Source organism: Jaculus jaculus, chromosome 5 (assembly GCF_020740685.1).
Source record: "Jaculus jaculus isolate mJacJac1 chromosome 5, mJacJac1.mat.Y.cur, whole genome shotgun sequence".
Taxonomy (NCBI): domain Eukaryota; kingdom Metazoa; phylum Chordata; class Mammalia; order Rodentia; family Dipodidae; genus Jaculus; species Jaculus jaculus.
The window spans coordinates 32,167,010-32,180,744 of NC_059106.1; the positions used below are offsets into that span (position 1 = coordinate 32,167,010).

At 37.5% G+C, this 13,735-nt stretch overlaps 1 protein-coding gene across 1 annotated transcript in view; it reads left to right on the top strand.

Annotated features, from left to right (window-relative positions):
• Myo3a (myosin IIIA) overlaps positions 1 to 13,735 on the top strand; it is a 167,371-nt gene that overhangs the window by 18,073 nt on the left and 135,563 nt on the right. Inside the window, exons 4-5 of the mRNA XM_004659674.3 lie at positions 26 to 125; positions 11,521 to 11,597. Coding sequence (XP_004659731.2) covers positions 26 to 125; positions 11,521 to 11,597 — 177 coding nt within the window. The remainder of the gene's footprint in view (positions 1 to 25; positions 126 to 11,520; positions 11,598 to 13,735) is intronic.

Sequence of the window (13,735 nt, forward strand, 5' to 3'; positions counted from 1 at the left end):
TCTTTATACGTTTTCTACCTTCTAGGGACTTCAGCATTTGCATAACAACAAAACTATCCACCGTGATGTCAAAGGAAATAATATTCTGTTGACCATGGAAGGTGGAGTTAAACTAGTAGATTTTGGTAAGTTTTGTTTAAAAATGCCTAAGTTTCAGCTGCATAATGAACTCATGTAATATCATTTTTAACAGTTTCAAACAGGCTGCCTTTTCAGTGCAGTGAAGACACAATACAATCAGCACCTTATTAAGATAATTTCACAAATGAGATTCCAACCTCTCAGGTCACCCAAGTTAGCCTCACAGAACACTAATGTAGCCATATGTGTAGTTTATCTTCTAAAGCAGACTTCTGTGTTTACTAATCCAGTTTGGGGTCTCCTTGTGACTACCAGAGGCACTGTAGAACATGCTTCATTCATGAAGGGTTTTGTTTTGTTTTACTTTGAAGGTGTCCCCATCCTTGTCTTGTTTGATTCCAGCTAATCCACTAACCCCATGACAGTGAGTGAGAGTATTCCCAGGGCATCTCAAGGTCCTAGGCATTCTCTCCCATCCCTTCTTGTGCACTCTAGCTAGGTAAGCTGCCTCACCTTATGCTTCTAGACCCTGTGAATTTGTTTATTTTAAATTTTATCGAATAGAATTATTGGACCTTATAGGAAATTGAAGGCTCTTACAAGTACAGAAGGGCAGGCATTGTCTTTGAGAACCAGGACATGCCTCAGTCTGCTTTGTGTTCTTAGTGCACCTCAGTTCTAGCAGAGCATCGCATATAAGCTGAATGAATAAACCTTCCTTCATTTTATATTTTGGAAACTGAAGCTCAGTAATGTTAATTGATTAATTTAAAAAATGCTATCATATCCAAGTACACATGCTCTAGTGCTTTGAGTCAGTCCAGGTGTGAACTTTAGAACATATAAGAAACACATGCCCTCTAAATTATCCATGGCATTATATCTTCTTTTTCTTTCCCAGAAGTTCACAAAATGCTGAACAGTAGTAAGTGTGACATCGAATAACTAATCCATAAATGAGACACAGCCAAATATATGTTAATGGTTGAGTACAGAGATATGTGCTTGGATGTCAAGTAGGGTCAGTGTACTATCAAGGGCTTCTGTTTGAAATCCAGAGTAGCAAGAACAATGCTTCTTCACTGCTCCATAAACAGGGCCATCATTCTCTACAAAATGTAATTTCGACTCTATTCTAAGACATATCCTATTGGAGAATTTGATATTTAACTTAAGATCTCATAGTACCTGGGCTGTAGTAAAAGGGATACAATAAGTACAATCTATATAGAAAAACCATCAAAACAAATGTAAACAGATATAAAATTACTTTTAAGGTATAACCAAACATCTTTTCCAGTCACTAAAGAAAAATTTAATAATCTAGTAACCCTGAGAAATGTACTTTATATCTTCTTAAATGAAGTGAATTAAAAACACACATCAAGATAATAAATAAAATGATTGTTTTGTTTTGCAATGCAGCGTAAGCACTATATGAGCTGTGCCCCCAGCCTGAGGTGACTTTTCATATGACACCTTTATAAATTGATATAAATTAAATACTAACAAAATGAAAGCATTATTTGTAGATTATTTTGTTTGTAGGTATCTTACAGTCATTAGAAAACATCATTAAAGGCTAGAGTGATCACTTAGCAGTTAAGGCACTTTCTGGCAAAGCCAAATGACCCAGGTTCAATTACCTAGTACCCACATAAAGCCAGATGCACAAGGTGGTGCATGCATCTGGAGTTCTGTTGCAATAGCTGGAGGACATGGTATATCCATTCTCTCTCTCTCTCTCCCTCCCTATCTGCCTCTGCTTCTCTTTCCCTCTCTCAAATGAATAAATAAAATATTATATTAAAAACTCTATTAAAAAAGAAAACATGGTTAGTTGTCTACTAGTGTACAGTAAATACCAAATTCCATTATTTGCATATAAGGTAATGCTTACATTTCTGCATTCCTGGTAATAAAGAATGGAATTTAGTTCACTGAAATGATAGGTAGGGTTTTGTATGAAGTAAAATCTGAGAGTGTTAGGTATGCATGGTATGCACATGTATTATAAAACTGTGGGTGCCAGGTATGTACATGTGTAGTATATCTGAGGGGACCAGGTATGTGCATGTATGGTAAAACTCCTGGAGAACAAAATGAGTAAGATGTGATAAACCACAAACAGCAAAATGAAATCAAAACTTAGCGTCTTCATTTTACAATTAAATCAAATGGCCACTGCTGAAAATAACAGAATTGAGAGTAAATATTACTTGACTGTCTTGCATCCTAAAATATTCTATGGCATCACTATGGGACATAAAAATAATAGCTGGCTATTATGCTTTTCGTACTCAAGTATTTCTTACCAAAAGTAATGAGTCCTACTAAGCCATAGTACATTAGGATAACTATGTTCTCAATAAGGTATTAGGTATTTTGAGAATAACTAGAAGAGAAGAACTGAAAGTCTCCACACACAACGTCATGATTAGGCAACTACCTTCACTTCATTATATATTATGCTTATGTATTAAACTACTTTAGCCCATAGATGTACAATTCACATTTTTAAAACATAATAATAGTAATAAATAACTCATTTGTGATGCTGAAGGAAGCTGTTAAATTGGATAATGAACAAGAAATTGGTAGGACCCCATGTGTTTCATGAAGGATCCATCCAACTGCAATCTGAACTGTCAGGAAGGAAGGAAGCCTAGATGAAGGGAGCTCAGGAAAAGCTACTTCAAGGATGGCTGAGCAGAAGCAGTGAATTGAGGCCTGAAGACTCCTAACAAGGAGACAAATTTTGTGACTAGCTGTGTATATGGGAGGTGAAAACAAGGCAAGAGCCAGAGATGGGTCAACAAGGAGACCAGAACTTTGTCTAAGATAGGAAACCCCTGATATACAAGAACCTCCACAAATACATGCACACATGAGCACACACCCACACCCTAAAACACACATGCTTACTCACCCATACAAAACTTGCATACATAAGCACATATATCACGCACACATGCACAGGCAAAATAATCACAAGTATCATTGTATTTGTATCTCACTCCTACTCAGGGGCATGCACATAATAGTTACTTGATACATAATTGCTAAATTATGACAGTCTAAAAACTCAGATATCTCTTTTTTTTTAATTTTTTTTAATTTATTTATTTGAGAGCAACAGACACAGAGAGAAAGACAGATAGAGGGAGAGAGAGAGAATGGGCATGCCAGGGCTTCCAGCTCTGCAAACGAACTCCAGACGCGTGCACCCCCTTGTGCATCTGGCTAACGTGAGACCTGGGGAACCGAGCCTCGAACCGGGGTCCTTAGGCTTCACAGGCAAGCGCTTAACTGCTAAGCCATCTCTCCAGCCCTCAGATATCTCTTCATGGTTTAAAAAAATAGTCCCTTGTATGACTTTAATTATCAAGAAAATTAAATGAAAAGTAAAATTTGGTTGGGTAATACTAGTCATTAATACAGCCTTTAAGAAAACCTCTTTATTTGTTGTTAAGTAAGATGCACTATTACAGAAACTACCAGATTTAAAAAAATGAGTTTGTAAATGTTATTAATGAGATACATTAGATATCACTAGTACTTGGTTAGTCAATAAATAATATGGTCTCCCAGGAGATACATTCCTTTAGGCAAGTGAACTAACTTGTCTGAAAAAGCAGTCCTTATCTTGAATAAAATATAAAAGAAAAACTAAATTTAAAGAGTAGTCCCCAGCTCTCCTTTCTATAGCATTTTCTTTGGGGAACTTCATTTCTAATAGGATAGTGAACATTTCAGTTCAGAAATACAAAATGTATTTTTTGTGATCGATTTAGACATCATTCTTATGACAGAATATTTTATGGCTTTAAGTCTGTCATTACCCACATGTCCCATTTTAGACTAAATCCCAAATGCATAATGTAGGTCAAAGAGAAGTTGTGATGTATTCATTAATAACCCAATTTTTAGTCTCCAGTGAGGCAGGCACACCTGAATTTCAAAACAAGATGGTCCCCTTCATTTCTTCCTTTCTTCATGAAGACTTCAGAGCAAAGGCCGCTATGAGGTGAGACAAGCAGGCAAGGGGAAAGGGAGAGCACAGTTTAGATCCTGATGGAAGTGAGGATAATGTTCCTGCTGGGAGGAAGTGAGTGCTGGATCACCAAGCAGGACATGCAGAGCGTCCATGTGGGGTGATGACAGTGACCCTAGGTGGGCTTTCAGGGCCAGAGGGAGGTGAGGAGGGCATCTGCACGGGTGTGAAGGTACAAAGAGACCTTGGGTTTAATCCCCTTGGAAAATACAATGCAGACAATGGGAGCCTCAACTATAGTTTGGATGACCCTATGAGTCCAGTGCCAACAGCTAACTGGCCCAGCTTTTCAGTACTTGAAATCAAAAGTGGGGAGTTTAATTGGTCCTCAGTGAATCAGAAGTCTGTTTTTTTTATTATGATTTTTTTTTTTCAGGGTAGGGTCTCACTCTAGCCCAGGCTGACCAGGAATTCACTATTTAGTCTCAGGGTGACGTTGAACTCATGGTAATCCTCCTACCTCTGCCTTCCTTCTGCTGGGATTAAAGGCATGTGCCACCATGCCTGACATCAGAGGTCTGTTTTGTATCCTATTACTAATATAATCCTACTAGTAATATTATCCATTGTAAAATATGAGCTGTCTTTTAAAAAAATGGGAGCTGGAGAGAAGGCTTAGCAGTTAAGGTACTTGCCTGTGAAGCCTAAGGACCTGTATTCAACTCTCCAGATCCCATCAAAGCCAGACATACAAGGTGACACAAGCAGACAAGGCTGCACATGCGCCTAAGGTGGCACCCATGTCTGGAGTTTGATTGCAATGGCTGGAGGCCCTGGTACGCCAATTCTCTCCCTCTCTCATAAAAAAAATTACAAAAATAATTTTCATTAGGGATTAAACCATAAAGCTTTGTGGTGGTGAGCATGCTCTTGAGAAAGGTCTTAAACAGAGGGCATGATCTACAATGGGATAGACTGCAGAGGAGTCAGATTTTCAAAAGAAGTCACATGTGTATTTCTAGTAGAAGTAGTTGGAATGAGTCACCACTTTGAGTCATCTGATAGTGTTAAAGCTGGACAAAACTTAAATATCATTTGGCATATTCAATTCAGCAAAATCAAACGTGAAGGACATAGGACTTTATTTTTCTATGTCAGCTGTAGAACAATCTAGTGTTTCTGACTGAGTTTAATAGTTCACTTTTACTAGTAAAGTATCTAACATAAAAATGTACTACCTTAACCATTTAAAGTATCCAGTTGAGTACTAGTATTAAGTATATTTATAGCATTGTGAATCCACCACTGTCATCATCAGTAGAATTCCATTCATGTTGCAAAATTGAATCACACCTATTAATCAATAATTTGCCATTTTCCCTACCCCCTCCAAGTTTCTGAAAACTTACATTTTACTCTCTATCTTTTTAACTTTTGCTACTCTAGTTGCCTGATATAAGTGAAATGATATATATTTGTAAAGTTTGCTATACTTTTAATTTTTTTGTAATCTTTCTCTTTGCTAAGGATTAGCCTAAAGTGTAAACTCAAGATCTTTTCAGGCCTTTCTTAAGTCTGTGGCTTTTCTTGGATGTATACAGTGACTTTCTCAATTACTTTTAGATATGCCATTGCCTTTTGTAAAAATCTACCTTTTTCAGAACTGGAGATCAAATCCAGGGTCTTTTGCATGACAGACAAGCAATCAACCTACCACTGAGCTATGTTCTTGGGCCTCTAGTTGCTTTTAAATGTTCTAGTACCTCTTAAGAAAAGAAAAGACAATAAGGGAAAAAAAGACAATGAAGAAAGAAGTTTGGCCGGGCATGGTGGCGCACGCCTTTAATCCCAGCACTTGGGAGGCAGAGGTAGGAGGACTGCCATGAGTTCAAGGCCACCCTGAGATGACAGAGTTAATTCCAGGTCAGCCTGGACCAGAGTGAGACCCTACCTCGAAAAACCAAAAAAAAAAAAAAAAAAAAGAAAGAAAGAAGTTTGGTCTCCCAGGTTCCTAGAAATTTCTGCCACCATATTTCTAATAAAATCATCATATGTGATGGATCGGATCAGGTGAAGATCAATCTAGCCACACATGCTTAGAAATCATCCTATTTGGGATTCTCTCAAAAAGCAAAACCAACAGAGGTGTGTGTGTGTGTGTGTGTGTGTAGAGAGAGAGAGAGAGAGAGAGAGAGACAATCATTTTAAGGAATTGGCTCAAAAGATTGTGGAGGCCTGAAAAGTGTAAAATGTTCAGTGTAGCCTGAAGGAAAGCCTCATAGTCATGTCCAACCAATGGACGTGGGCCATATATATCCTAGGAGAGCTGTGAATGCGGGCAATACATGTGTAGATGGCAACATCATGTTACAATGTGAGAAGGTTAGGCATGCCTTTTGGACTCTCTGTTCAAAGGCAGACTGCTGGACATGTTCATTCTTTCCTGAGGAGATTGGTGTTCCATTAAGGCCTTGCACTGACTCAGTAAGGCCCACTAACATTGTAGAGGGTAATCTGTTCTCCTTAAAAATCCACCAAGTTAAGTGGTAGCCTCATCTAGAAAATACCTTCATCGAAATATCCACAATGTCTGACCAAATATGCTGACATAGCCCTGCCAAGTACAAACATAACATAAACCATAGTGTCTTAACTTCATCTACAAGATGACAGCAATAGATTATATAACATATTTTGTGGCCCTTTCATGGTGTAAATTCTATGTATTATTTTCATTATATTTTGCTGCATGAGCTATAGCAAACCAAGTCCCCTTTAAGTTGTCTCAGAAACTCTTGAGTTCAAGTACAAGACATGCATATTTCTCTCCTAAAAGAGGATTTATGCAATAGGGTACAAGATTTCTGCACAGCGATCAACCAGCCCAGGCAGCCTTGTTGGATGAACCTAAAATAGCCTGAAAACTCCCTAGCAAAGCAAAAGGCTAAAGACTCATTAACATAACCCTCTGTGATGCTCCTGCGACTGTGGCTTTAATGGATTCTAGCCTCTTCTAGCCTGTCTGCTCTTCAGCCCTGATCTCTTTTTGGTCTCCTGCTCCCTTCCATATCCTCTCACTATCTTTAATTTCTGCCTGGAATTTTCCACCCTTCAGCGTCCTCTCTCTTGAGATGATTATGTAACTATTCACTTTGGTGACTTATTCCATTAGTGACTCTCTGGGCAAAATGATTTTCCTAATCTTTTTTCACTTCCTAGGGATCCTAAATTCATACTTTAGATCCTTGTAGCCTTTTAAAGTAATTTATGTCAATCATTTTTTCATACAGCTTTGTACTTTTCTATCTACTTAGCTATTTTTGTAGGGATTTATCTTAAGTGGGAATGTCATTTGTCCTCAAGAAAATGACTTCCTCATAGCTTCATTTTACTAGCTTGAAAGTTGGGCTTCATGGCCATTAAGCTGCCTTTAGCTTCTGACCTATTTGGTTGAGTAAAATGATCTTACATTGAAGAAGCACAAAGACTATGGAATGTAACAAGTGCTTTCTTCAGTGTTGGATTGTGTCCTGTTTTTAATGTGATTATCATGTAATATTCTCAAGTATCTGACTCTACTCAGCTGCATTTTTTCCATTTAATTTGAACCTTTGTGTTTTTCTTCTCTACATTCTAGACTATTTTTTTTTCTTTTTACCATACAGTTTACTGTTGTTGGAATGGTGAGCAAAATGTTCTTTCTGTCTGGGGAGATGGCTCAGTGGTCAAAAATGCTTGTTGTACAAGCATGATGATCTAAGTTTGGACCTCCAGAGCCCACGTAATGCCAGATGTAGTAGCAAGTGCCTTTAATCCCAGCATACTACCTACAGCAACAGGATTTGGAGCAGAAATTAAAGAATCTCCAGAAATTTTCAGGTTAGCTACCCTTTACACAATAGTGAATAATAAGAGACATTGTCTCAAAAAAGGTGATGGCAAGGATGAATAAGAGGTTGTTCTCTGAATTCCATATATGGTCTTTCACACACACATGTGCATGTGCACATGCATGCACACACACACACACACACACACACACACACACACATACACACACACTTTCTGTAAGATCTCAACATATACAGAATGAAACTTAAAGGGCACTGTAATTTGTTACTTTGGCATTTGGCCAGTAGTCTTTAATGATTATACCAATGTCAGTGTGTGTGCAAAGCATTGTTGCAGTTCAGGGAGTGTTATACGTGTGTTGTCATTTTAATGTTAGCCTTTAAAATTATTGCCATTAATATGTTTAATGTATACTAGTAAATATAGATATAATTGCCTGCCTCTGTTCCCTCAGGCAGTAGACATATTCAAATTTTTATTCATGGGCTGGAGAAATGATTTAGTGGTTAAGGTGACTGCCTGCAAAGCCTAAGGACCCAGGTTCAATTTCCCAGTACTCCTATAAGCCAGATGCACAAGGCAGCCCATGCATCTGAAGTCCATTTGCAGTAGCAAGTGGCCCTGGTGTGCTCACTCACTCTATCTGCCTCTTCCTCTCTCCTTGTCTCCCTCCCTCTCTCTCAATATATATACATAAATAAATAAAATATTTTTAACTTTGTTATTATTTGAGATAATTGAATAAAACTCTTAGAGACAAATACCTTAGAAAATTCTCAACTCATATTAATATCAACATATAAATGTCATGAAATCTCATATAAATCTAAAGCCTCTTATTTATAAATTCATGTCCTTGTTAATTGCTATTTAATATCTAAAATCAATGAGACTAACAACTCAGGGTTCCTTCGTTTTAAGCAACAGAAACTGACTCTGCCCTAACATTAGACCAGGATATGGAAAACAACGCTAGCTATGCACAGAACCAAGGGACACTCTGGTGAGATGATCTCCAAAAGCAGAGCTGTGACAGTACTGGGCCTCAGGAGGAAAAGTACTCTGGGTTTCCTGTTAAGGCTTTCCTATTGTCTATACCCATGCCTCACATTAAAAAAAAAAGGCAGCATGACGTGATCTTGGATCACATGCCATGTCCTTAAAAGTCTGTTGTCAGCATCCTTCCATCTCTGTTTCCTGTGGGGAGAGATCTTTCACAGATATTCCAATTATAATTGATATTATCTCTATATTCTGAAGAGAAAAAATACATTAATCTGTCTAAAATGTCACTTTAGTGATAGGAGCAAAACTTAATACTTACTTGGTTGTGTGTGGCTGTTTTCTTCCTTCCTCTTTACATCACATTTAAATAACAGCTTATTTCTTCAGTTGTCTTTATCAACCTGAGACGTTACCCACCAAAGATCAAATACAACTTTTTCGTGAATCACTGAGCACCCTTAGAATACATTTTAGAAAATTTATAACCAGTTTTAAATTAATTTTTAATCTCATTTATATAAATTACTATGCTGTGATATTATCATAAAATCCAATATTAATCTTTGAGTTGACAAAACCAAATATTTACATTTAAGTTTAACTTTCTTTAAGTACAAAATGCATGGTTCAGAGTTAGAGGAAAAAGTGAGATTAAAAGCTGATTCTGTTTCTTTAAATGCTCTGTTAGGAAACATTGAAAGGAGAACCTCAAAGCATTTATTAGGTAATTGTCCTTGAATTTGAAAAAAAAATGATATAGTGAGCATATTTTTTATTTCATGTAATGAACTTTCTAAAAAGCAAACTTTTGAAGGACATAGATTAGGACAGGACTTATGCATAGCTGGAAAAGCTCATTAAGTTAAGGGTAAAACCACAGTGAAATGAGAACCTATTCCCCCACCCCTCTGGTCAGGTATCCCACCACCAGATCATCCACTTGCCCAGATCTGGCCTTTCAATCCCATAGTGAAAGTCAAATGGCGTCTTGAAGAAGTCAAATATGTCCCTATTTTAAATCTCATTATGATTGTCTTCTAGGCTGACATGTAGGGACCGGAACTTGACAAAGCATCAGAAGGTAAAGGGTCATGGTTTAGGTTTGAACCCACCCAGTCTAGAGCAGCATGAGGCACAAAGCGTTGCACACTGGATGAATGATGTCCCCTCGGAAAAGGGGCAGGAGTGCGAATAGAATTACACAACTGAAATATATGATTAGGCCTTCCCATGATAGTTTGTAACCTCCCTAAAAGATTGGTTCTAATTACGCAGGACTTGAGAGAATAAATGATGCACTTTTATTTCAGAATGCAAAAGGAGATGATTTTGAATTCTCTCACACTCTGAAAAGTGTCAACTGCTTGTGGAGTGTTGTAGTTACTTTTCACTGCTTGGACAAACCCCCACCAGAAGCAGCTTATGAGAGGAAGGGGGTTTATTTGAGACTTACAGAGTGCAGGGGAAGCACCATCTGTGGTTCAGAAGCTGGCTCACTTCCACAAATCATAGCAGAGAGACATCACCCAACAGCCAGCAAGCACAAACAGCCAGAGCTCCACACTGCTCTCCAGACCTTAAGGCTGGGATCACCATCTGCCCCCAGTAACACCTCCTCCGGCAGGGTGCTGGAGGCTCCAGTTGCAAACTTATCCTTAATCAAAAATCCATGAAGCTAAGGGAAACATACATTTACATTCAAACCACCACAAGGAGATACTTTTAACCTGATTTAAACATTATACAGTCTGTATATGTATTGAAAAATCACATAATACCTAAAAATTATGTATAGTTTTATGTTTTTGTATCAGTTTAAAAATGAATTTAATTTCTTCTTCTTTTTTTTTTTTTTTTTTTTGGTTTTCCGAGGTAGGGTCTCACTCTGGCCCAGACTGACCTAGAATTCACTATAGAGTCTCAAGGTGGCCTTGAACTCACAGTGATCCTCCTACCTCTGCCTCCCGAGTGCTGGGATTAAAGGCGTGTGCCACCATGCCCGGCTTGAATTTAATTTCTTTAAGGAGCAGTTTTTATTAATGATGCTGGTTTAGATAGATGTAGTTAGTTTGAGACTTCTAGCCACATCACAAGTGATTTCAACAAGGATCACAAATACAAAATAACTTTATGCGCATTCACAACTTATCGAACCTGTGTATGTAAAACACCACATAAAACACCAATTCTGGCTTACTAGAATTTATTAATGTGGAAGAGGAGGTTGGGGAGGCACCATTCAAACAATTGCATGTCAAAATATGCACATCAGAGAAAAGGTTTTAAGTTGTAGAAGAGCAGAGAAGGTGGAAGTTATTGTGACTGGGAGCAGAATACAGACCACCACACCACCATAGGGAAATGAAGACTTCAAATGAGGCTTGGAGGCAGGTGGAGTTTAGACATGAGAAATAGACACAGGTACATTCTACATGCTGACCAAACAGTGACCCTGATTTAGGGCCCTGTATAGTGAAGTTCAAGGGCAATAGCAACTTAGAGGAAACAGAATTTTCATTTCTGTTCATTTCTAAGGATCTCTTTCCACGAGTAGTTAATGCAGGAATTCATGTCATCTCTCCCCGTAGGTGTATCTGCACAGCTTAGCAGCACCCGGCACCGTCGAAACACATCCGTAGGAACACCATTTTGGATGGCTCCTGAGGTCAGAGCATTTTGAGGGAAACAATTTTAATGTTCAGTCCTTTTTTACTTTCTTTTTTATGGGTATACTATCTTCATAAATGTGTTGGACTATACCAGAGGAAATAAATGTCTGCTGTCCTATTTTAATGTGGTGTTATTATATGTGTGAGGAGGAACCTGGAAGGTTCTAGATAAACTAGCTCAGAAGGAAGGCATGAGTAAAAGTCAGACAAATGAGCAGACAGGGTGTGGTAAAGAGTTTTAATTTTTAATAGCTTTAATTTTTTCTGAAAATTACTTTTACTTGTCTAGCATATGTCTAGAATATGGATGCTTACATTTTTATATTTTATAATTGTTGCATTACTGTTCCATTTAGAGTTTTGAGACAAAGTCTGTCTATGCATCATCCTGCTTCATCCTCCTGAATGGTGGGCTTACAGGTATAGCCATCGCCCTGGCAACATTTTGTTTTTAAATTATAATAGAAACATTATGATAACATGTGACTTTGTTAGGTCATCTATAGGTTTGTCAATCCACAAGACAAGCCTTTCTACCAAGTACCTGCTGGAGTTGAGTCCAGCCATAGTAGATTTCTTTGCATTGTTACTTTTGTGAAAATGTAGATAAACAACCAAAATATTTTAAAGAAATTTCCAGAGTCAAATCTTCTCCCCACAGTCACTGCTTAATATTTTAAATCTTTTTAATTACATTTATCAATAAAGTACTTTTTTTTCAAAAACTCTCTGCAACCTCTGGGAAAAGCTCTGCTATTTATGTACAATTTTCTTGGGAGTGATAGAAGAAATAACTCAAATGTTACATTAATATTACAAAATCTTCTAATTAAATTTGTTTGAAGATTAAATCCTTCTGTACTCTTTCTGTTTCAATACTCACTCTGTCATTATTTGTAAAAAAAAAAAAAAAAAAAAAAAAAAAAAAACAAGATTGAAATAAAAAATTATTAGTATATATAAAGAGGATAATATTTAAGAATCTTTTTTGAAAATTTGAATTAGAAACCTTTTAACAAGGACCACATCTTAGAATCAGCATAAAAATTATAAGCAAGGACAAAATTTAGTAAGAGAAGCTCAAATAAGAGGCTCTACAATTTGGGCAGGAGAGATGGCTTTGTGGTTAAGACGCTTACATGCTAAGCCTAAGAATTCAGGTTCAACTCCCCAATGCCCACATTAAGCCAGATGTACAAGGTGGTGCATGCATTTAGAGTTTGTTTGCAGTGGCTAGAGGCCTTGGTGCACGCATTCTCTCTCTCTCTCATAAATAAGTAAATTAATTAATTTTTAAAAAAGAGTCTCTAGAAGTTATTTAGATATGTCACTAGTGTTTTAAAAATTTACAAAAGACAAGTGGCTGGGGATGTGGCTTAGGAGGGGTGTATAAAATACTTACTGTGCAAGCCTGAGTTCAAATCCCCAAGACCTACATAAAGGCAGACACACTGTAGCACACGTGTAGCCAAGATGGATGACAGAGGTAGGAAGAGAACCTTCTGGAAGCTCCCAGGGCACGCAGCTATGGAAAGTGAGAGGCACTGCCTCAAACAAGGTCAAGGACAGACATTCATGCTGTTCTCTGACTTCTGTATGTTCCACACACATTAGCACAAACAACCATGCAGAAAGATTAAAAAAAAAAAAACATGAATCATAGGTTTCACTCACACTAGTGTAAAAACCTCTTTAACATCAAAAGAAAAAAAAAGACCCACAGATGAAATTTGAAAGCAAATGTGCACTTTGATATCAGGTGCACATTCAGTTATTTCAGCCAATGGACAATTTATTCCATGATATGGAAATTCTGAGAGAGCAAATGGAAAATGTAATTTGTGGTAAAGGAACCTGGTAATTTGGCCAATTGTGTTCTCATTCTGAACTATTGTTTGCTGAGCTACAGTAGGCATTCCTTTCTGGGCAGAACTGTTGTGGAAAATGTAGACATGCAGAGAGTACTTACGGATCTCTAAGTTTTCCACTGATGCTCACAACTGTACTCCTTCTCTAGTCTCTCTAGTCTAGTGAGATTTTAAACCTAGAACAAAATTAATGTCTACTTACTTCAATTCCTAAAATAAATATATACCCTCTGGAACATAATAAGCTCACCCAACCTAAGAGGGAG